Source organism: Rhinopithecus bieti, unplaced genomic scaffold, assembly GCF_001698545.2.
Source record: "Rhinopithecus bieti isolate Rb0 unplaced genomic scaffold, ASM169854v2 scaffold_25394, whole genome shotgun sequence".
Classification (NCBI taxonomy): Eukaryota; Metazoa; Chordata; class Mammalia; order Primates; family Cercopithecidae; genus Rhinopithecus; species Rhinopithecus bieti.
Window position 1 is genome coordinate 1164742 of NW_016811676.1, and position 22808 is coordinate 1187549.

General features: G+C 36.9%; 1 protein-coding gene across 5 annotated transcripts in view; it reads left to right on the forward strand.

Moving 5' to 3' along the window:
• DYRK1A (dual specificity tyrosine phosphorylation regulated kinase 1A) overlaps positions 1-22808 on the forward strand; it is a 158345-nt gene that overhangs the window by 102613 nt on the left and 32924 nt on the right. For 4 of the 5 annotated variants that reach the window (XM_017894625.1, XM_017894626.1, XM_017894627.1 and 1 more), the window contains exons 3-5: positions 13879-14075; positions 19520-19639; positions 21595-21783. In XM_017894625.1, coding sequence (XP_017750114.1) covers positions 13879-14075; positions 19520-19639; positions 21595-21783 — 506 coding nt within the window. The remainder of the gene's footprint in view (positions 1-13878; positions 14076-19519; positions 19640-21594; positions 21784-22808) is intronic. The other variant, XM_017894629.1, reaches the window with a different exon arrangement.

The following is a 22808-nucleotide window of genomic DNA, read 5'->3' on the forward strand; positions in this document are numbered from 1 at the left end:
AAATAACCTTGGGCAGTATGGCCATTTTCACGATACTGATTCTTCCTATCCATGAGCATGGTATGTTCTTCCATTTGTTTGTGTCTGTGGAGGACTGTTTCTAATGTTCTCTGCTATTTGCTAAGTCATAAATAAGGATACACCATCTGACGACTACTATAATAGTATGAAGGACAGCTTTGAAATCAAGACCGTCTGATAGCCTTAAGCTGTGGTCACTGTCATTTTTCTCCTCTTGGAGGACACTGGACTCTCAGGATCTGGCTTACCATCTTTGATGGACAATCATTTTATTAGCTTGCTTGAAAGAATTAGTTCCTCTATTATAATCACTATAGTGTCATTTGGAACGACTTGAGCCATTTTTGTAAAACTTGTGAAATCTTTATGTATTTATGAAAGTTAAACTTACTGAAGGCTGAATGACTGCAGTGAAAGTATGAATCCTTTAATTAAATAAGTGGTTAGCATTTATATAAGCAGTCTAATCAGAACCCCAAATATTTGCTCATTTTCTTTAGGACTAACCTGGATGCCTGATGCAGTAATCATCACTGTCCTATGTAGATCTTGCAGAGTTTTGAAAGTACTTTCTAGCTCACAGTGGCGGTAGATTTTGTTTGTTTGTTTAATTATTTAGGGGGCATGTTCTCAGTTTAGCCTGATTAGTTACCTGCCGAATAAATAATGCTATTCTAATACCCTACTAGGAAGAAATTTATGTAATTGAAATTCTGATTTCTGTGTAACATTCTGTTTTCGTATTGAGACATGATACTGCCTGACAGGGCTGCTTCAGCAGCTGTCATCTGGTTTGTTGTTGCTTGTGTTGTTGTCTGGATTCTGCTGGCCTAAAAGGCATTCTTCTCGGTGCCTCTGCAGGGCTGTCCAGTGAGTCATCTGAAATTAAACTTCAATCAGAAATAAGTTTGCTTTTTGTTTCCGCAGAGGACTGGAGTGAGTGGGCTTGAGAATACCTGTATGCAGATTGAAACTGTATGTATCCATAGATATTTGGGAGCATTAGGTCAAGTGCCAGTTAAATCAGGAAGGATCCTGCAGCCATAGTCATGAAGATAAACTTTTTAAACTGCATTTGCTCAAACTTAAAACACTTTCGTGAGTATTGTGTAAGCGACCATTATTTCAGTTGCTGTATTAGATATGTTGCTTTCTTTAGCATGGATTTTTTTTTCAGTAAAGTATTAGTTTTTAATGTTTCAAAAGATTTTTTTTTGCAGTCATTTAAAATCAATTGTCAGTTAGTCATACCTAAAATTCGGCAGATTGCATGTTTTATTTATTGCAACATGTTAAGAATCTTTCGTTTCTTGTTGACATTTAAAAATCTCCTAATGGCAGATTGATTTGTCTGTGCTCTAAGTATCAGGAAGTAGATACTCAGGGAGCTTCTGCTGTTTTAAGCCATGGGGAGGCAGTAGTGAACAAAAGGGGTGGGGAAGTCTTGTGGCCTTCACATCTCAGAAATGTTACTGTGCTAGGAGGGAGACTTTGGCTTCTAATCCATTGTCAGCCATTAGCCTCCAGGCAAAGTTAGAGAACCAGTGGTCTTCATTCTTTTCATTAAGTGGTTGAACTTGTCTAAAAAGGCTTAATTTCACTTCCAAACTTTGTCTTGAGATATTGTGTGTCTTTGTTTACCTGTCTTTTGTTTCCAAACTTCCCTACACCCATTCCTAGGTTTAATTAAGGGCTCAAAGACTTCTCAATACCTTGTTTTGTACTAAGTAGGGAAGAATTTTATTTAGATAGGTTTCATTACTGATTATTAATTTAAAATTTATGGGGACTATAAGAAAAACTGTTTCTCTGGAATTTTCATGACTGCCAATAACTTAGTACTAGGTGGTATTATCTGCTTTATTTATTTTTGCTATTTAAAATATTTTATAACTTTAGGATATTAGGGAAAATATAAATTTACCCATATTATGTGTTATCCTGTGTACAATATGATAATTCATGGAATCCAGCAGCTATATGTTGGATTACTATTTTAATCTTTTCTGTCTTCCAGATGGTATTACCAAAAATAAATCCTTGGCTTCCTATTTCAGCTGTAAGAATTAGGCTTACCGTTTGAGGTGGAGAGGGTTAAGGGGCCTTTTGCTGTAGGGTTAGGTAAGATTTTCTGTGATCTGGTTGTTGAGGGTAGTACAATTCCTAAAAATTGATATGTGCTTGTTAAATACAGAATGAATGAAAAGCACACATCTGCATATTAGTCTCAAAGTTTCAAGATGATTATTTTTGATTTTCAGATATAGTTAGTATTTCATTTTATTTAAGTTATACATTTATTTAAGTTATTTAAGTTATAATAAAATGGCAAAACCACAACTACTTCTACACCAACCGAATACTTACTTTTATTTCTCCTGTCCTTTGTGCTGTGATTATTTTATTTATATGTAATAAACTCCACAATGTTATTTTTGCTTTGAACAGTCATTTGGCTTTCAAAAATATTAAGAAAAAATGTTTTTTATATTTATCTACATACATATTTACATTTCTGGTGCTCTTTATTCCTTTGTGTGAATCTCAGTTTCTATCTGGAATCATTTTCCTTCTGTGAACTTGTGTGAACATTTTTTGAGGGTGGATCTACTCTTGACAAATTCTTTCACTTTCATTGGTCTGAAAAAGTATTTTGCCTTCAGTTTTGAAGGATGTTCTCACCGGATATAGATTTGTGGGTTAAAGGTCTTTTTTTTTTTTTTTTTTCATCATTTAAAGATGTTTTATTTTCTTCTGGCAGTGCACGTGGTTTCTGGTGAGAAAACGGTGGCTCCCCTGTATGGAAACAGGTGTTTTTATCTCTGGCTGCTTTTACAATTTTTTTCTTCATCATTGTTTTCAGCAGTTTGGTTGAGTTGCCTCAGTGTGATTTTTGTGTGGCTTTTTCCAATTTTTTTTTTTTTTTTTTTAACTCGTTTTCAGTTTGGTTAATTTATATTGCTTTGTTTTTCCATTCACTTACCTTTTCTTCTGCAGTGTATGAACTGCTATTAGGTCCATTCAGTGAATTTTTCATTTCAGTTATTTTGTTTCTCATTTTTAGAATTTCCATTTAGTTCCTTTTTATAAATTCTATTTCTCTATTAAGATTCACTATTCCCTTATTTTGTCCATGTTTTCCTTTATATTTTAAAACATTCATAATAGTGATTTTGGTCTGCTAACTTCACTCTTTCTGTCGTTTCTGAGTCTTAAATGGATTTTTCCTCCTGAATACAGACCACATTTTCTTGCTTCTTACTGTGCTAGTGAATTGGACTGGCTATGGGCATGAGGAATGCTGGCCTGTGAATGTTTGGATTTTGTTCTCTTTAAAGAGCATTGAATGTCATCCTGGCAGGCTGTTAATTCACCTGCAAACCATCTTGATCCTTTGAGGTTTGTTTCAGTCTCTGTTAGAACAGGGGCCAGCCTTTACTATAAGACCAGATGAGACCTAGCCCTAACTGGATTTTCTGGGGTCTCTGTTGAACGTCTGTGGTGTGTATTGGGGTTTCTCCACTGTAATTGGTTTGAACACTCAATGTCTTACAGTCTTGTGTGAATGCTAGAAGTTATTCAGTTCACAGTTCCCTGGTAGTTGTTCTGTGCCTGGCTTCATGGTGCTCCTCCCAGTGCTTGTGCAGCTTAGCATTTGTCCAAAGAGTCAAGGAGAACCCTATGTATAGATGGATGGAGCGCCTTCTTTTTGTTACCTGCTGCACAAATTCCAGCCAATTCAGTGGCCTTGAACTCTTCCTTCTGTCTCTGCAGCACAGCGAGATTGCTGTGTTCTGTTTGGGCTCCCCCTTCCTATACTGTATCCTGAAAAGTGCCTCTAGATAGGAAACCAAGGTAATTGTAGGGCTCACCAAGATTGATTTCTTTTTTCAGTCGTGACAGTTCTGCACTGCCTGTAGTCCAGTGTTTGAAAACAGTTATTTCATATGTTTTGACTAGTTCTTTAGTTGTTTATGATGCAAGGGAGTCTGGTTTAGATGTTTATGAGCAAGGGAGTCTGGTACCAGGTACTCTACAAAGGTCAGAAGTGGAAATCTGATAATACAAATTTCTAAAGGTAACATGTTTTTATCCATAACCCATTGTTATTAACAATTTTAATATATAGATTCAGTTAATCTTCCATGCTGAAAAACCTGAGCTTTTATTTATGTCTTATATGAGCAGTTTCATTGCGTTTCTAGACAATTGAGTATGCTGTTTTGGCTAGTAAGTTGAAAAGCTTGTGTGCGTGTGTGTATGTTTATGCATCCTGTAGTAACATTGGCGTGTGTCTGTGTGTTTATGCATCCTGTAGTAACATTGGTGTGTGTCTGTTTATGCATCCTGTAGTAACATTGGCGTGTGTCTGTGTGTTTATGCATCCTGTAGTAACATTGGTGTGTGTCTGTTTATGCATCCTGTAGTAACATATATTGGCCACTAGAGGGTAATAAGAAATCAGTTCATTTGTTCTTATTGGATCACTGTTACTAAATAGTCCTTATCATTAAACTTTTTGCATAGTTACAGTCATTGCTTACTTTCACTTTAATATATATTTATTACTATTTAACACCTTCTGTGGAGCCAGGCACTGCACTGTGTACTTGGGTTATAAAAATGAGTAAGAGCAATTGAGCAGTAGCTCTAGCCTGTGCTGTAAGACTCTTCTCCGCTTTTGATTCAGGAACCCCTCATTTAAAAAATACCACCTCCATCCTTCCTCCTGTGCAGCCCCCTCTCTCCCTCTCTCAATGATTTCTTTACAGTCTAAATATTCCTGATGGATTCAGTCCATTCCTTTATTGCACAAATATTTATTGAATGCAGGCCATGTGCCAAGCACTGTTCTTGGTGCTGATGATAAAATGGTGAACAAAACTTACTCATGGACTTTCGCTCACTTACTCTCTTAATGTGCCTTTATTTCCAGCCATCATTAGAGGTGCAATTCCTTTAACATTTTGTCTTCATTTTGCATGTGTCTTGTTGCTAGGGACTTCGTGGGTTTTTGCCCACATAAGCTTGGTTGCCCTCCTCATTTCTTAGTGGATTCTGTCTCAGAACCTCAGCCTCATAAGTTTCCACATTTAGATGCTATAGTTTTAATTAAATTATTTTCATTTACTTTTTGTTCTTTGATATTGTTCTTTGCTTTAACTATTTCTCTTTAAAATCTACTATCAATTAATACTGTCACAGGAATGGTCCCCTGTTAACACGTTACTAACAAAGAAATTCAGGTTAGGTAAGAATAACATTCAGACCTACAAGTAGGGCTGTGTGTGGGTCATATATCAGAGATAATGGCTTTTGATACTTGTTACTTTTACTTTTTTTTTTTTTAAACTTAGGATCTTTTCTCATGCTTTTTGTATTTGCTGTTTCCTCTTTGTTTACCACTATCTTTTTGAATCTTATGTCCCTGTCTTTGAGATGTGTTGTTTATGAAATATTTCTCCGTAGAAACAATGCCAATCCATACTGGTAATATGGTCTCTAGTTATTATAGATCCTTGCCAGAACATAGTAACTTGACTGAAGTAAGGAAGCTGCTTCATTTTTCTTTTAGTAAAATACTGAATTTTTACCAAGTTTAGCAAAGTTACAGAAACATGCTTATGGTTAAAATGATCCATACAGTTAGAAGCACGTAAAGACAGAACTCCACATGCATATTTTTCTCCAACGTGCTTTTCATACCGTTTGACAGCAGTTGAAAATATTTTGGAGTTGCACTCCAAATGATGATTTTAAAGATAGCTTTGAATTATTTGTTAAGTTCATCATTAAATTATAACTATCTGATGTTAAAACATGTATTGTGATACATTCTTAAGCTATTATTATACTGAGTTGAATAAAGATTATATAATATAGTAGGTAGTAGGTTGAACCATATGAAATTGCTGTTTTGTAAGCCAAAGGTGGTCAAAAATCAGCAGTTTCATATGGTTCCGCATAATACTTTATGTGATCATTCCTGTTACAGGATGAACTGAGTCATTTTTTTCATTAACATTTGCATTAAAATGGAATATAGAAACTTTAGAGTAAAAACATGGTAATTTGCTTAATTATAAAATCAGGTTAACTAGAAATACCCATATTATTTTGTCGCCTTGGAATCTTATCATAGGAAAGGAATGAATGAATGGATAATTTAAATACCTTTTGGTGTTGCAGGAGGAAATTAAACTTAGGTTTATTCTGAATTTCATACACAGCAATCGAGTTAAGAAAGGAGACAGTGAGCATGTGGCAAGCACACCTCGTTTATATGCCATGTTTACCAGCAGTCCCCCGGTACTGGTGGCTTAATCTTCCTTTGCTTTCACTAAATAACTGATAATGTCACTAACTAGTTATGTTAGGTGTTACAATACATAGCCACAAAGGTACCAGAAGTGGAAAACAAAGTTTTTTCTTGCTAATTCACATTCAGATCACCCACAGCAAATTGCAAAAAGAACATCAGATTCTTTGTCACCTAGCATATCACCCTTGTGCATGGAAATGTGTATTATTCTCTCAAAAAAAGTTTCAACTCTGTAACTAGAAAAGTAAATCTGTTGGGGGAAAAAAGCCCTCTAGTGTATTGTTTAGGTAGACTATAACTTATTTTTGCATTATCCACTACTTGAATTAGTTGGAGAACAGCTTTCTTTTATTAAGGTGACCAATGCTTTTCAAAATAGTATTGACATCATCAGATGACTTGTTAGAAATGTTGACCCTTGGCCGGGTGCGATGGCTCATGCCTGTAATCCTGGCACTTTGGGAGGCCAAGGTGAGTGGATCACCTGAGGTCAGGAGTTCAAGACCAGCCTGGCCAACATGGTGAAACTCCCATCTCTACTAAAAATACAAAAATTAGCCAGGGATGGTAGCGGGTGCCTGTAATCCCAGCTACTTGGGAGGCTGAGGCAGGAGAATTGCTTGACCCCGGGAAGCAAAGGTTGCAGTGAGCCAAGATTGCGCCACTGCACTCCAGCCTGGGTAACAGAGCGCAACTCTGTCTCAGAAAAAAAAAAGGAAAACAAAAAAAAAGAAATGACTCTCAAGCTCTGCTGAATCAGAACTCTCATTTTTAACAAGATTCAAAAACAATTTGCAAGCATATTAAAGTCTGAAAAGTGCTGTTACAGATTATGAATGGCACTGTCACCTCCCCAAGACAGTGCTGATGTAGCCCCCTCAGTAAGTGCTTGTTGAATTTACTCAATCTAGATTCAAACAATGAAAAGTTTTTCAGGAGGGTAGTGATAACAGTAATAATCAAGGAACTACCTGTTTCTTTGTAATTCTTTCATAGCTATCTGGATGTCACAGAATTACCCATCTTTCCTTCCAGAGGCGTCTTTCAGTCTGATTCTGTCCATGATGGGTAGTCATTTGGATTTCTTGTGAATACAGTAGATATACACACAAATATGTGTATGGATGAGAGAGCAACAGAATTAAAATACAAATCAACATAGTATATGAGTTTAGGGAGTTACTAGATTTTGATTAGTCAAGGATACGTAATCTTTTGTAATATTGCAATATATAAGGTAACTAACAAATAAAAATACGGGGAGATGACATAAAAAATTCCAGCAAAAGGTAAGAAAGGAAAAGGAACATTAAACAGTTGAAACAACAGTGTTCATTTATAAATACAGCTCAACCACATACTCTTTACAAGAGATAAACCTAAAATATAAGGAAACAGAAGAAGGTAATGGTAAAAAGATGGACAAAAGACATACCATACAAAAATTGATGCAGAGAAGGCTTGGTGTAGTCAGACTGGTAAGAGATAAGCAAAAAGCTTTACTGGAAATAAAGAGGGCAGTTTATGATGATAAAAGGTATTATTCATCAGGAAAGCATAACAACTCTGAATTTGTATTGTCCAGTATAACACTTTAAGTAGGAGATTTTTAATACATTGTTGTTGGTAACTGATAGAACAAGATGAGACCAATTTTTTTTAAAAATACTTATATAAGACAGCATACTTAATGCAACTAAACCTTTAATGAGGCCGACCATGAAGAAAAAGAAGACCTCATTAACCAATGTTGAGGTGAAGAGGATATCACAAAAGCTTATGAGAAGATATTATAAAAACTTGATGTCAGTGCATTTGAAATTTAGATGAAGTTAGACATACTATTAGAAATCTACAACTTAACAGAACAGACACAGCAGGAAATAGAAAATCTGAATAGTCCTATTAAACATGATCCTTAATGGGAAGAGCCACCCACTAGTTTTGAAGTCTTTGGAATTTACAAAAGAAAAAAAACAAAACAAAACAGAAACTACCCACAAGCAAAACTCTTGGTCCAGAAGGTTTTACCAGTGAATCTACCACACACGCACATAAAATTGTGACCAAATTGCACTCCAGAAATGGAAAAGTTTTTTTGTTTGTTTTCACAGGGTCTTGCCCTGGGCTGGGGTGCAAGTGGTAACCATCATGGCTCACCGCACCCTCCTCCTCCTGGGCCCAAGTGGTGCTCCCACCTCAGCCACCTGAGTGACTGGGACCATAAGCATGTGCCACCACACCCTACTAATGTGTTAATTTCTTTGTAGAGATGGGGTCTCACTATGTTGTCTAGGCTGATCTGGAACTCCTGGGCTCAGGTGATTTTCCCACTTTGGCCTCCCAGAGTGCTAGGATTACTGGTGGGAACCACCATGCCTGGCCCGAGGAAAGTCGTTTAGCATTTCAAAAATCGTACCAGTGTCATTCACCACATTAACAGAGTAAATCAGAAAAGTCATCTCATTTCAGTAGATACAGAAAAAGCATTTAATAAAAGGCAGCATCCATTCATGAGGAAAAGGTCTTAGAAAACTAGCAATAGAAAGAAACTTTGTTAATCTGGGAATAGTATTTGTTAAAAACCTGCAGCAACCATAATACTGGAGAAATGTTGAAAGCGTTCTTTCCAAGGAAGCTGAATTTCCAAGATTGAGAATATATGAGAGTAGTGTCTGTTACCTCCTTTCTAAATCATCACTGTACGAAAGATCCCAGCAAGTAGGATAAGGCAAGGGAAAGAATAAGGATTGGAAAGGAAAAATAAAATTGTTCAGATGCACAGTAGCCACATGTGGCTGTTTGCTACATTACTGATGCAAGTAAATCCATCGTTGCATAAAATTCTGTTGGGCACCACCATTCTGTAGAGATCAGTGCAGTTTCAACATCCCAACATGGGTTTGTTTTGGTGGATTTGATGGGCCTGAATCAGAAACTTACATGGAATAGCAAAACTAACTTACTTTTCTTTCTTTCTTTTTTTTTTTTTTTTTTTTTAAAGAGGTGAGGTCTCTGTCACCCAGGCTGGAGCACATACAGTGGCACAATCATAGCTCACTGCAGCTGTGAAATGTTGGGCTCAAGTGATCCTCCCACCCCAGCCTCCTGAGTAACTGGAACTACAGGTGTGCGTCATGATGCCTGGCCTTTTTTTTTTTTTCTTCCTGTAGAGATGGGGTGGTGGTGTGTTGCCCAGGCTGGTCTCAGACTCCTGGGCTCAAGTGATTTCCCACCTCAGCCTCCCAAAACCCTGGGATTACAGGCATCAGCCCCTGTGCCTGGCCTGCCAAAACGTTCCTGAAGAAGAACAATTTCCTGTTGGATGTTTAAATTTTCAAAGCTATTGTAATTTAGTTAGTGTCCAGTTCTTGAACAGAGATCTAAGTAGGTAAGTCTGTATCCAGTAGAACAGAATAGGGAGTCCAAAACTAGATTCACGCATAAAGGGGAATGTGATTTATGATAAAGATGGGGTTACAGAGCAGTGGAGAATGTTTGTCTTTTAAATAATTGGTTAAGGATCAACTGGATGTTAATTTGGGGGTGGGGGAATGAAACTAGATTCCTATTTTACACAGAAGTCAAATGCAAATGGATTGTGCATTTAGATGTGAGAGAGAGCCCAGTGTTTCGAAGGTAGTAGATTTTTTTCATGACTTTGATATAAGGAAAAATTTCTTAGAGTCCAAAAGTACAGTACTACTTGTAAAGCAAAAGTTGATAAAATTAAGAACTTTTATTCATCAAAGTATACCATTAAGAGAGTAACAAGGCAAGCTGCCTGTAACCAGTAGGGGCTTACTCATATTCAGAGTATGTATTTTTTAAAATCTTAGAAATTTGTAAGAAATGGGCTTACAATTCAGTAGAAAAAAAAGAAAAGCAACCTGAATGTACATTTCACGAAGTGATGTATAAGTGGCCAATATACATCAAAAAATGCTCATAGTCACTAATTTTGCATAGGAAAATGCAAATTAAAACCACACTGTAGTACCACAGCACAAATACACTTAGCATAATGGCTGAAATTAGACTGATGATTGCATGCTGTAGTAAAGGAGTGGAGCAGGGGAATTTTTCATAAACTGCTAGTGGAAAAATTGATTGGAACAAAAAAAGACTGGAAAAACAACAGGACAGCATCTCTGTGTATACCAAACGATCATAACAAGAATCTTAAAAGTGGCAGTGTTCATAGTAGCCCCAAACTGGAAATAATCCAGGTGTCAGTCAGTAGTGGAATGGATAAATTATCATTTGTTCATATATTGGGGTATTGTAAAGCAATGGTAATGGACAAACTACGGTTTATGGGATAAGATGAAGTAAACAGTTCTACTGTATTACATTAGTCTCTACTTGCCCTGCTATAAAGAAATACCCAAGACTGGGTAATTTATAAAGAAAAGAGGTTTAGTTGGCTCATGGTTCTTTCTTCGGGCTGTACGGGAAACATGAAAGCCTCTGGGGAGGTCTCAGGAAAACGTACGATCGTGGCAAAAGGTGTTGGAGAAGCAGGCATGTCTTACATGGCCTGCAAAGTCAGGCAAAAAGGGGGAGGTGCCACACAGTTTTAAACAGCCATTTTTTTGTGAGAACTCTGTCACGAGAATAGCACTAAGAGAGATGGTGCTAAACCATTAGAAACCACCCTCATAATCCAATAACCTCCTACCAGGGCCCTCCTCCAATATTGGGGATTACAATTCGACATGAGATTCAGGCAGGGACACAGATCCAAACGGTATCACCTGCTCGTATGAAAACATCACGCCTGTAATCCCGGCACTTTGGGAGGCCGAGGCAGGTGGATCACGAGGTCAGGAGACTGAGACCATCCTGGCTAACATGGTAAAACTCCATCTCTACTAAAAATACAAAAAATCAGCCCTGCGTGGTGGCTGGTGCCTGTAGTCCCAGCTACTCGGGAGGCTGAGGCAGGAGAATGGTGTGAACCCGGGAGGCGGAGCTTGCAGTGAGCCGAGATTGCGCCACTGCACTCCAGCGTGGGTGACAGAGACTCTGTCTCAAAAATAAATAAATAAATAAAACCAAATCTGGTTTTGGAGGTCAGGATAGTAGTAACTTTTAAGGAAGAGGAAGGAGGTGTTGGTTAGAAAGGGTCATAGAGTGGTATGGTGGGTTTCTGGGATGCTGGTCATTTTCCCCCCCATTTTGTGACTCAGATTGATTTTATGATAGTAATTTAAGCTTTGTGCTAATGATTTTTATGCTTTCTACAATATTGCACTAAAGTTTAAACATAGTATATAACAGTGACATGGATAATGAAAACAGAAGTTAACATTTTTATAAAAAGTGTTTGCTGTGTGTTACAGGTTTCATTCTGTGTGCCTGTTGGTGATACCTCATTTAAACTTTGTAACAAGGAATAGGGTCAGTATAATAATACCTCTGCTTCATAGATAGGGAAATGAAGACTTTGAATAGTTAAGAAATTTCCCAGTCACAGCCTTAGTCTTTTACTGTTTGTAATAACTTCTTATATATTAAGGACCTCAATTCTTTTTATTTATATTCCTTCCCACCTTTTCTTTTAATGTTCAGATTTAAAAGCCCTCATTCCCCCATTACTTGAATTTAGATTTTCAATTTTTTGCTTTTACAAATACCAGGATAAACATGGTTGACATCTTTGTGCACATCATTGATTATTGCCTTAGTATAAGTTTCTAGAAGTTCTTTTAAAAAGCGAACAAGGTTTTTCTGCAGAATTGAATGAATGTGTTTTTGACTATGAATGATAAAATGTTTAGAAAAGTTATCCATCTTTCACCAGTTATACTATCCTTTTATTTAAGAAATATTATTAATCATATAGATTGGGAAAGTTAAGGACCTCACTGTATTGGAGAGAGAAGAGAATCTATAAAGTCTGAAAGCAATGCTAGGGGCAGTAGACATTCCAGCTTCAGCAGGTGTGGAGGACTTGAAATTTGTATTTTGGAAAGGTCACTTTAGCCATGTTATTGAGGAGATCTAGAATTGCAAATAGAATAAAGACAAAGCTGTTAGGAATCTTTTTGGTAATCTTAAGTGAGGTATGTTGTGTGCAGATGAAAAGGTTGTGTTTGAGTGTTCTGTTAGGAGAGGGAATGAGCAAGATTGGGCCGCTGTTGGGGAAGAACTCTTAACATGACTCCCAAAGTGTTGATTCTGGTTGACTGGTTAGGAAATGGTGTCGTTCCCTGTGGTGGAAAGTAGAGGTGGAACTTAACGTTTGGGGAGCTTTGTTCTCTTCGTTTTGCAGAGTCTGTGCCACATTCAGTTAGAGATGGTATTCTCCACAAGATAGGCACTGGCCCCATGAGCCTTTACTGCACATTGACTGTGCATTACTCTACAGTACTTGCAGATAACATTGGGCCATTTATTAATTGGCAGAGCTGTTCTGAGTACGTCGTGTGTATGAAAGCACTAAACCTTCATAACAACCTTTTCAGGTAGGTATCATTATCATTATAAGGTATTAGGTATGCATGGTCACCGGTAGCACTGGGATCTCCAACCCCAGCAGCCTGGCTGAGAGTCTGTGTCCTTCACTGTTGGACCACCATTATTGTGTGTCTTGAAAATGGTGGAAGTCCAAAGTATTTTGCTACTGAACTACATGGTCGGTTGTGTTGTGGCTGTTAACTGGTTCATTCAGGACAGGCACAAGTATTTTGAATCTAGTCATTCTTGTTGACCAAGGTTTTAGGCTTTAGTCTGTGATTACAAATAGGTTGAATTTAAGAAAAATCCTTTTTTAAATCATTTTCTTAAAAATTACCTTTTATTAGATACCAGTACTTTTATGGACCAAAGGGTTAATTTTTCATTTCTGCCATGGATATCATGATCATGGTTCATCCTACCTGTGGGATAATTATTGGCTCTTCTTTCTTTGTGGTGAGAGCTTGCCAGGTCTAGATTCTCTTAGGACTGTGTGAAAGGTGCAGAGGAATCCAACAACCTTGGGTTGAGAAGTTTAGTTCTGTGTTTTATGTTTGTTTTCCTGTTTCTATACCCAACCTTTGATTACCTGTGTCAGTGGAGAGCACCATAAGGTTTCACCCGGTTTGGGGATGCTGGCGATGTTTTCCGTACACCTGGCAGCAGGTGCAAAATAGCATCTCAGAAATGTTCCTTTGAGTTGGTTTGTGAGGAGCTGGTCCATTGGAGAAGTCCCTCTATAATTAAAAGATTACTTATTTAACTTGTATTATGGTTCTTAATTGATGAAAATCTCATAGGTGAAAATGAGTCTTAAAGGTTGTTGCTGTTGCTTTACAAAAAGATTTTCTGAAGATTTTCTCAACACAGGTTTATATTCATTTTAATCACTATGGATCTTTTATACCATTTACTACATAACTGTTGTGAGTGACATATACCTGTTTATAGTGAGAAAAGTTTTTTAATATTGACTATCCTAAAGTTCTTATTTAAAGAGCTATTAGATGTGTCAAATGATACAAACATTAGGATATGAATATTTCCTTTAAACCTCACTTATCTTCTTGTAGGAGGAGAGACTTCAGCATGCAAACCTTCATCTGTTCGGCTTGCACCGTCATTTTCATTCCATGCTGCTGGCCTTCAGATGGCTGGACAGATGCCCCATTCACACCCGTACAGTGACCGTCGCCAGCCAAGCATAAGTGACCAGCAGGTTTCTGCCTTAGCGTATTCTGACCAGATTCAGCAACCTCTAACCAACCAGGTAAGTTCATGGAGTATCAGAAATGACGGTTGGAATGGCAGTTTATTCCTTCAAAATGTTGGAATACTAAATAGGCAAAATGCTTTAATGGTTTTCAGTTTTACAAGTTTTACATGCAACATGGGATTATGGATTGAGAAAACATGAGAAAACATGATATTATAGAATTTGCATTAAAAATTTTTTTTTTTTTTTTTTTTTTTTTTTTTTTTTTTTTTTTTTTTTTTTTGCATTTTACTTTGTATTTCACTTAAACAGTCATAAACATGCCCACAGTCTCTCATTCTGTAATGGAGAGGGGAAAAGTTATTTCTGAAGAATATTAGAGGAACTTAAAGAAAAGGCTTATTTTTATGGAAAGGTGGCTAAGTTAAAGACGTTACAGGAAAGCAAGTCAGATTCCATTACAGCAAACTTACAGAACCAAATTTGTGTTATTTTAAACTACCTTTCTACACATTTGTGAAAATAAATACAAAACTCCTTAAAATTCAAAAGAGATGTATGCAAATTACCCGTGCTATTTATTCAATATTCAGACAGGCTAGTCACCATTTTTCTATGAAGTGAATGGTGTAAATAGAATAAATGCTGAACTCTTTTGGTGCACACACACACATATACACATGCATATATATGTATGTGTATGTATTTTTAATATCTTTCTAAATTAACTGCACTGTCTACATTGATTTTGGTTTGGGGAGTCTTATTAGCTGTAGTTGTGAGATAAAGTTTCTTGCCCTGCTGATATTTGATGTGTGATGAGCACTGAAAATGGCTGCTTTTCCATGGACTTAGAAATTTGGTTTGCCATTCTTTTGTTTAGTTCTTTTAATATATCGTGTAAGGATAAAAGAGTTGGGAGATTTAAAAGTATTTCTTTTCCTGGATTATTTGAAGGAATTGTATTTTCTCTAATTCAGTTATATATATGGTTTTAATGAGCAATTGGTTACAACGACGCATCATCTTTATTGAGGGGTGTCTTGTTTGTATTAAAATGTGTTTGTAATAAAATTTTGCTAATAGTTAGGCTGGCATAGTGTTTATACGATATATAACATGTTAATAACATTCACAGTTAAATAGTTATAATAAGATGAATTTTGGCAGGACTTAAGATTTTCTTTTATACAGTGAATTGATTGAGTTTAGTTGTGTGTTTGAGAATTGGGACAGTTGTTCAGAATGTCCAAGTTTAGGAAGTGTTTAATTGTGTGCCAGAAGAAAACTCCCTGGAAGTCTAATAATAATAACACGATGATGAATTTGCACTTTGAGGAAACCACGTTGATTCAGGTTAATTTTCCTGCTTGTTCAAAAGCAGCCTGTCAGGCAGAGTGCTGTTTTTAATGTGTTTCACAGCTGAAAGGACTGCGCTGCTATTTGTGACTTTTCCTTGTGTGTGAGCAGGCTTCCTTCTTCTTAGATACAGTGCTATTTCAGGTCTAACCTCTGGTGTCTGCAGAGGGCTAGGAAAACTTCCAGTCCTTTAAAGTCATTTTTATCATTATATTATTTTAGTAAATAATTTAATTAGCAAAGCACCTATTTTTATATCCAACTAACATCTTATGTGTATTTGGATCATATAAAATGAGATATTTTACTTACTATTTCTGTTTTAAGCTGTGAAATACTTTTTAAAGATTTATGTGAAAAGACTATCTTTAAAGTAATAATACTCAGCCAACTATTTCTACCAAAATCCAAAATCCAAAAATTTCTGGGCCTAATAAGGGAGTCATAGTAGAGGATGCCTTTCCTGTAACTGAAGTATAGGCTGTGTATTAAGCCTATTCATAGGACCTGACTTCAAGGTCTTGGTCGGCTCATGGTTGACTTGGTCGGTTGTAGGATTTGAATCAGGTCATTTGTACCCTTCATATCTGTTCCTGGGGTGTAAAATTGGCACCTCCGACTAGAACCCCTCCACACATACAAAGTACCTTTTAGCTATGAACTTACTGTAATTTCATTATGTAATTTCTATTGTTTCTTGTTAATCATCCTACCAGATGTCTTTTAAAAGAGAAATAGAGCAAAAGTAGGTGTAGAAGAGGATGACTGATGTTTGGAATGCTGAGTTTCTGGGCTATTCTAGTTTTCACAATACTTTTCATAGTCCCTAATTTCTCCTAGTACCCTGGATATGTGTTATGGATGCTACTCAGCTTTATTAATGCTCTCAAAATAATAAGAAAGGCAGAATACAGTGTTTCTGATTCTTCGTTATATATGAAAACAGGAGGTAAATATAAATAAAATGAAATAAGTATTATAATGGAAAACAGTTTTTGAAAGGAGTCCTAGAGCTTATACTAAAGAATCTTTTCAGGAAAAAAGTTAATTATTGTTTTAGCTCTTATAACTGATCTAAGCAGGAGTTTTGTAATCTGGGTGAAGTAAAAGGAGCCAGAGATGTGAGCGTTGAGGGCACGGTGTTTCTAGCTTCCAGAGCCAGATAGCTGAGGCAGCAGGAGGAGGTCACATCAACTTCCCTTTTATTAGGTTACTCCCCTTGCTAAAGGGGTCATTCCTGCAGCTTGGTGAGTTCCTGAGTCCTCTGAACACCATGGGCTTACTTTTTGGTTTAGAAGGTAGAAGGGAGCTTGCTCTATTACTGTACATTGTGTTGACTTTGACTAGCCGAAGCAGGAAGTAGAGAAAGTGTCAGATGCTTAGTTCTGGCCTTGAGTCTTAGTATAGATGTATAAGTAGGTATTTGGAAAAGCTACTTTCTAGTTCTGGGTATGTACTGATGGCATCACAATGTTCCAAAACAAAAATTTGGTTAACATGAAATCACAATTAAAGCATAGGAGTATTACTTGCTTTGTAGACATTTATTTGTTCTTTCCATGTGTTTTGAGCGTCTCAATACAGGGTGTTGTTTGAAGCATGACATACAAACAACTTGGCCTTGTGGGCAGAGTTTGAGCAGTTGTAGAAAAGGTTACCATTATGTTGTGAAATGCTAAGCATACAGCACACACTCATATGGAGTGCAGAAATTTGATCATGTAACTCATGTTTATATCCTGTTTTGTATATGTACTATATGTTTAAAAATTTTTTTTACTTGTGTGTGATTTTGATGTTTTTAAGTGAGCATCATTACTCCTGGATGTAGTCACTGATTCTTTTTTCAGATGTTTGAAATACCAGTGGAATTGTAAATTGGCAAGTTAAAGACTTAAAGACATTCACAGTTTTTTTATGTAACTAATTTTAATAAATGTATGTGTTTATTTTAGGCATACCTCAATTACTTTGCCCAACAAATAGCCTAAAAATGATTGCTAAGAGGGTAGACTAGAGCCGTAACATTGATAGGGAGCTCCTGGCAAGAGTGTCCTTGTTAAGAACCTGGAGTTAGGCCTGGATATCTTCAGCTATAATATTACAGGAACTGCACTATGATAATATTTCAGACCGCACGGATGGTGATTTTCCTGTTCTTTAACTGGCTCTGGGACCTTGGTCAAGTTCTTTAACATTGGAGACTGGTTTCTCTTGTGTAAAATGGTCACAGGAATGGTATTTAACTCCCTTGAGATTGTTGAGGGGATTACATGGGAGACTTGTAAAAATATGCATGCTAAAAACATGTCGTTCAGTAAACACCTGCTACTGTTACTGTTACTTTATTGTTAAGTTATTCGGTTAACTCTACCAATGGCTTATACTTCCTATCAAGTTTTATTATAGCGGTAATGAAGCATTGCACTGATTCAGATTTTGTGAAACCTCACATTTAGGCTGTACTCCACCGGCCCAAGAAAGGGGATTATGGAATAAACTACCTGCATGAAAACAATGCTGGGAACTTAAAAAAGGAAACACATTTAAGGGAAACCTTTCATTACCCTAAATGCTTACAGCATTCATTCACAAAAAAACTAACATGTTTATTACCCATATAAATTTATGCATTAAGTCCTTAAGGAATAGTATAAAAATATTCTGTGAACTTAGCATTACCTACTGTTTAGAAAAGTAAGACTATATATTTGAAAATTAAATAAGTTATATCATCTTAATTCTGATGATTTTTGTCAGACAAATAGTTATAATCACCAAGGGTTTTTCCCCCCCCTTCAGCCTTATTTGGAATTTTAAGAAGCAGAGGTCCTTGAGAAGAGGTTCTGTTATTTCAGTAAATGGGTGAATCTGCCCTCTGGGTAACAGCTGTTTAGAGTTTGAGTATACATGCAGAAGAAACCAGTGTTAATGTTGGTTCATGATAAAGCGCACATAGGTAAATGCCATAACAGTTTTATCTTTTCAGACCACATGGATGGTGATGCTTCCTGTTCTGCCCACTGGTACAACCCTCCCCTCTTCTCTTTTTCGGTGTGGGTTAGGTTAACAATTATACCATGACTCCACACATTTTTGTGAGGTCTTAGTATGATGTGTTTACTGTCACTCTGCCCCTCAGATTGACCCGAGTGTCCTTGGAGAGATGTTGTGTCAGGGTCTTCTGGCTCATTTCCCAGCACAAATGTCCAGAAGAGTTGGGCAGGAACACAAGGATGGGCCAGGGGGGATGGCTGTGACCACCTTGATGGAAATAATTGGTTTTGAGGATCTGTTGATTTCAAGAACCCCCATTGGGAACCCTTTGACTGAGGCATGACACTTGCTGGAGCAGTGGCACTCGGACAGTAATCCAGGATCATTGATGCTAGCCGCAGCACTCCTGTGTGTGTGTGTGTAGAGGGGGTGCATGCCCCCGCTCTGTCCTCTGTTGTAATTGCTGTGGAAACAGTCTAGCAGGATGCTCATGATGCAACCCCTCATTGCCTGTCAGAAGTGTTGAGAGCCATGAGTTGGGATCAGGGAACGGGGGGACTGTGATGGCAAGCCTTGGTTAGGGGCAGATGTTTGTCAGAGGGCAGCTGGGTCTGGTGGCATTAGGAGCTGAATTTCTTCTTGTTAGGAGCAGCTGGAGGGAATGGGGCTCTGCTGCCAGCCTCCTTTTTTGGTGCCAGCTGGGTCCTGAAATCCTATGTTAAGGAAGCTGAAAGTTGCCTCTGAGGGCTGGGTTTATCTTTGTCAGCTAGTTGTGAACCTGGTCAGGTTTTAGGAATAATTCAGAAAAAAATTTTCTTTGGGTTAATTGTGTGGTAGAGAAGCCCTCATGGGCAGCATCCTGTGTGTCTCCTAGATTGGGGTATGTCTGCAATACTACCACTTTAAATTTGGCGGAATAGGATCAAAGCCTCAGGCAGCTGGGCATATTATCTTCTAATTTCATTTATTTGTTCTAGTGGTTGTCTTTATTGGAATCCACATAAAAGGGAACTTTGAGAGAGGATGTATAATCATCTAATGTAGATGTCTTTTAAAAAGTAGTAGATACATGCAGGTTACAGAAGAGGTAATTTATATCAGTGCAGTATAGTTAAAGTGCTAGTCTTTTCTGTCTATTTAAGGTGATGCCTGATATTGTCATGTTACAGAGGCGGATGCCCCAAACCTTCCGTGACCCAGCAACTGCTCCCCTGAGAAAACTTTCTGTTGACTTGATCAAAACATACAAGCATATTAATGAGGTAAGACTTGATTTGTTATAATAACATCTGTCTTGCAATACGTCAGTGAGAAAAAAAGCGATTTTGTGACCTATTTACCCTAAACTTTTTTCATTCCTAGTAATTGTCATATTGATGATTATTATGAAGACTAATGATTTAGAAATAATATAATTACAACTATGTAAAATATATATTAACAAGGACTGCAAAGTATAAAGATAATTGTGGATAACTTGATTTTTTAAGGTTGTATTTAATATATTATTTCTTTTTTTAATTTTTATTTCTCTTTTTTATTTCATTTGAGTTACTTATATAATAACTCTTATTCAAAACAAGGGGAATAAGGACTCTAAAAGTATATATGTGTTAGAATTTTGCTTGAATTTTATATATTTGTTTCTACTTTGGCCATGGGTGTCAGAAAGCTCTGAAATATGTTTAATACCTAGGTACAGGCATTTGGCCTAGTGTATTTGATCTATCTATATTTCTGTGATTTTACTGTCTTTTACATTTTTGTGTGTGTTCCTTTATCTATATCTTTTTATGATAAGATGTCCAGAAGCCTTTTGTTGTAAGTAAATAGATAAAAAACAGACACAGCACTTTGAATTGCTTGCCTTACAACTTGGTGTTTTGCCACCAAAATTTTTTCTGGTGTCTTGGACCATTGGCTTGATTGCCATTTCCTTGTGGCTTCAACTCTGTCTCCAAAGTTATTATTAAAGGAGCATTTCTGGAGAAAAACCCATGCTTGCTTTCTTCTTCCAGTGGGAGCCCTGCACCCTTTCGTGTTGAAGGCTTGTCCTTTGCCAGCTTTAGAGCTGCTTAGCTGAAAAGTGAAAAGATGTTCTTAGGTACATGCAAATTTTATAGCAACTTAATGTTATTTAATGCCAGTATTACTACATTACAGTGGCAGTGCGGCAACATAAAATTAGAATGAACTCTGTGAGAAACATTTCTGAGTTAGATTTTGTACACATTTATGTATTATAATCATGTTCCAGACTCGCTTGTGATTATCTGACTATATCTGATAAATTGTTGATAACAGTATATTAATTTCCATTTATTTTCTGATAAATTGTTAACAAAGCTACAGTTAAACTGTTGTTAACAGTAGCTTTGTTGGAGCTTGTTTTAATACATCTTACCACCTTATAAAGTAGACTTTTTTGGATGTTACTCCATGCAGTGTAATTTATAATTTCACCAAAGTGAGTTTACCAGTTACTTGGACTATTTCCTAGTTCATCTGTTATTTTTTTTACTAGTCTTAGAAACAGTGTTAAAGAAAATAACTCAGCCTGTGATTAACCATAGGCTTATGGTCTTTGGGAGTGGGGGCAAAGGGGCCATAACTGTTTTCATTAATCGTTATATTTTATAGGTTTAAAACTGGGCATGTCTCAGAGGGCCTATTTATTTTAGTAAAACATCAGTTTGTTTACTAAAATTTAAACTTATTTTAAAAATACGTGGCCTTAAAATCAAATACAAATAAATACATGCAAGTTACAGAAGAGGGAATTTATATCCCAAATGTGAAGTTGGGATTGACTGAAAGGGGGCATGAGAGAACTTGAACTTGAGGTAGATGAAAGTGTTACTTGGCTGTTTGGCATTTGGTAACTTTTGTCAAAATTCCTCATGTTGAACTCTTAAGATCCGTGCCACCTCACTGTATATAAATTATACTTTAACAAATAAATATAAACTAGGTCCTTTTACTTTTCTTGAATGGCATACTTTGGACAAGTCACGTAACATTTTTTATTTACAAAGTCTATAAACAGTGTAACTATAATGAATTTCACTGTAGACATTTTTTCCTTGGTTTTATCAGTGTTATTTTCTAACTCAAATGTCAACTGTAGAAAATAGATGTGTCTCAGTATACACTGATAATTCCCTTCCCCTCACAGTGATTTAAGTTTTACAGTTAACACTATGTATTCTCGTTTCAGGTTTACTATGCAAAAAAGAAGCGAAGACACCAACAGGGCCAGGGAGACGATTCTAGTCATAAGAAGGAACGGAAGGTTTACAATGATGGTTATGATGATGATAACTATGATTATATTGTAAAAAACGGAGAAAAGTGGATGGATCGTTACGAAATCGACTCCTTGATAGGCAAAGGTTCCTTTGGACAGGTAATTTAATGGAAATTTCTGAATTTCATTAATTAGAAAGAACTTCTTAGTGAATCTTGTTGTTACAGCCTTTCCTCAAGAGTATACTTTTAATATTGGCAAATAGAGCTCAGCAGTGGATGTGCAAGTATTTGGATGACCATAATTCTTTAAAGGTAGTGATACTGCATCAGTAATAAAACTCCTTAGACTTCTAAAAACTTCTATGGCTACCAAGTACTCATTTTACTAATGACTGGTGAATTTAAATCACTAATAGATAGTATTGCCTTTTTGTTATGGGTCTTGTATAGTCTGTAGATGATCGTTAATTACCTGTGCTAGAGATATTTACCTTCTTCTCTGATAGACCACTTCAAAGAGAAAAGAATTACCATGTTCAGGTGGCACAGTGGGAGTCCACTCACTTTTCAGGAGGCTTTGGAAAGCTGGGGGTTGTTCTCTGGCTTTTTCTTCCACCTCATGTTGTAACTATACCAGACCTCTAAGCAGGCAGGCAGTTTTAGTCTCTTGTATCAGTCTCACCGATACCAAGAGTTTTTGGTATCCTTGTACTTTATTTATTTATTTAGAGACAGACTCTCTTATCACCCAGGCTGGAGTGCAGTGGTGCACTCTGGACTCAGTGCAACTTCCGTTTCCCAGGTTCAAGTGATTCTCCTGCTTCAGCCTCCCAAGTAGCTGGGATTACAGGTGTGTGCCACTGCACCTGGCTAATTTTTGTATTTTTAGTAGAGGCAGGGTTTCACCATGTTGACCAGGCTGGTCTCAAACTCCTGACCTCAGGTAATCCACTTACCTTGGACTCCCAAAGTGCTGGGATATCAGGCGTGAGCCACATGCCTGGCCTTCTTGTACTTTTAAAAAGATTTTTTCGGGTCAGATGTGGTGACTCACACCTATAATCCCAGTACTTTGGGAGGCTGAAGCAGAAGGATCACCTGAGCCTAGGAGTTCCAGACCAGCCTGGACAACATAGCGAGACCTTGTCTCTGTTTATTTAAAAAAAAAAAAAAAAAAAAAAA